General features: G+C 44.5%; 1 protein-coding gene across 1 annotated transcript in view; it reads right to left on the reverse strand.

Moving 5' to 3' along the window:
- Positions 1–2,364, reverse strand: part of slc35f5 (solute carrier family 35 member F5) — a gene marked incomplete at its 3' end in the record, with an annotated part of 15,649 nt that overhangs the window by 3,081 nt on the left and 10,204 nt on the right. Inside the window, exons 6-10 of the mRNA XM_015402347.1 lie at positions 1,600–1,790; positions 1,346–1,427; positions 1,190–1,277; positions 1,025–1,089; positions 838–942 (exon numbers count right to left, since the gene is read on the reverse strand). Of these exons, the coding sequence (XP_015257833.1) occupies positions 838–942; positions 1,025–1,089; positions 1,190–1,277; positions 1,346–1,427; positions 1,600–1,790 (531 nt within the window). The remainder of the gene's footprint in view (positions 1–837; positions 943–1,024; positions 1,090–1,189; positions 1,278–1,345; positions 1,428–1,599; positions 1,791–2,364) is intronic.

Below are 2,364 nucleotides of genomic sequence, written 5' to 3' on the forward strand. Positions count from 1 at the left end.
TGTATATATTTATATATACATATACATAAATATCTATATATATATTACATATATATATAGATATATATGTATATATTTATATATACATATACATAAATATCTATATATATATTACATATATATATAGATATATATGTATATATTTATATATACATATACATAAATATCTATATATATATATTACATATATATATAGATATATATGTATATATTTATATATATATATATATACATACAAACCATTTTGTTCAAATGACTCTCCAGATGTTCAATAAAACAGAAGAGTTGAACATCCATCTACAGAACAAACACTGATGATGATTATGGATGATTTACAGGGATTTTTATGTTTATTAAAAATAAAAATGGTACAGAAGCTTGATCTTCTTATTTCTGCTTTTTTGCAGCAGTGAATTGTGGTTAATACAATTCATTGAAGTCCATATAGATCTATGGTTGTAGAGCGCATGGGGGTGGAAGCGCAGGGCGCCCCCACGCACCTCGAACCGTCAGTGGAAAGAAGCAGGTAGAGCACAGCATGTACAGCATGCGGGGAATGGGCCAAATTCACCTTAAACATATTACTGCCACCTACAGGGCTGGAGGGAGAAACTCTCTCCTCACTCAGGATAAATGCCATGGCAGGTAAACTGAACAATCCTGAATGACAAACAGAACCTGGAGCTGCTGGTTCGTCAACCATCAACAGTGACTGATCCGCACCTGTCTGAACCCACATCCAGTTATCAGCTAAGACTGGCTGCGCTCTGCTAAAAACATCTCTGCGCCTTGGACGGGTGACTGGAAGGAAGAAGGTTAGAATCCGAAGCACCGTACCAAAAAACATGGGGATGTCCAGCCTATCCTCCCGATCCACCCTTCTCTTGATCAGCACGATGTAGACGGCGTACAGCATGGCGCCCGCCAGAGACCACAGGGAACCTTCAGAGAAGATTCAGTTCAGCATCTTCAGAAAACAAGTTTAACTGAGCAGAAGGAAGCAGGAAGTAGATTTCATGGTTACCTATAACTCCTTTGTCATCAGGGCTCTCCATGCTGGACAAACTCACCAGAGAAACCCCCCCCATGCTGCAAAAACAAGCAGCCAAGCAGGATTTAGGAATTAACAGGGTTTATAAACACCAGCAGTCAATTCTCCTAAAACATTTAGCTGCTCTGTGCTGCTTACCTGAGAGCTACGGCTAACAGCTTGGACAGCGTAAAGCGGTCGCTGCTGTTACTCGGGAAGATGGCCGCCAAGATGAGCGTAAAGAGGCCTGAGGAGGAGGAGTCAGACATCAGGGCTTCCATAAACCTCTAGGTTAGGAAATGAAGAGAGAGTCACCTGAGGTGGAGGACAGGATGTTGACGATGGCCACCTGTGTGTCAGACAGAGCCTCCTGGTAGGACAGATTGGCCAGGAACCACTGGAAGAGGAGCCAACATCAAAGTCAACCAAACTGGTTCCAGTGCTGAACCAGTTCAGCTAAAACCAGTCCTACACTGGATCTAAACCAGACTCCCTGCCACCAGAATCTGAAGGGCTGTTGGACGCCTCCTCAAGTCCAGATTTCTGTTCAAACTTTGATTGCTACTGACCACAAAACAGAAGAAGAAGCTGATCTTCGCCACATCAGTGATGGTCAGCTTCCCCACCGTACGCAGCAAGGCCTCCTGATCCTTGGCAGCAGGGTAGGACATGCGGGACAGCTTGGCCTCCAGGGCCTGAGTGGGTGGCAGCTGGCGGACCTCCATGATGTTACTGAAACGGACCCGCTGCTTTCTGGAGGCTGCAGGTGGGGGGAGGCACAGGATCACATGCTTATGTGTCCACGTGATGATTGGTCACACATGGCCAATAGATCACACAGTCAGTAGATCACACTGTCACTAGATCAAACTGTCACTAGATCACTAGATCACACGGTCACTAGGTCACACGGTCACTAGGTCACACGGTCACTAGGTCACACTGTCAGTAGATCACACTGTCACTAGATCAAACTGTCACTAGATCACTAGGTCACACTGTCACTAGATCACACAGTCACTATGTCAAATGGTCACTAGATCACACCGTCACTAGGTCAAATGGTCAGTAGATCACACTGTCACTAGATCAAACTGTCACTAGGTCACACGGTCACTAGATCACACTGTCAGTAGATCACACTGTCACTAGATCACACGGTCACTAGGTCACACTGTCACTAGATCAAACTGTCACTAGGTCACACGGTCACTAGATCACACGGTCACTAGATCACACTGTCAGTAGATCACACGGTCACTAGATCACACGGTCACTAGGTCACACTGTCACTAGATCAAACTGTCACTAGATCACACGGTCACTAGATCACA

This window comes from Cyprinodon variegatus, unplaced genomic scaffold (genome assembly GCF_000732505.1).
Source record: "Cyprinodon variegatus isolate N-32 unplaced genomic scaffold, C_variegatus-1.0 Scaffold1338, whole genome shotgun sequence".
Lineage (NCBI taxonomy): Eukaryota > Metazoa > Chordata > Actinopteri > Cyprinodontiformes > Cyprinodontidae > Cyprinodon > Cyprinodon variegatus.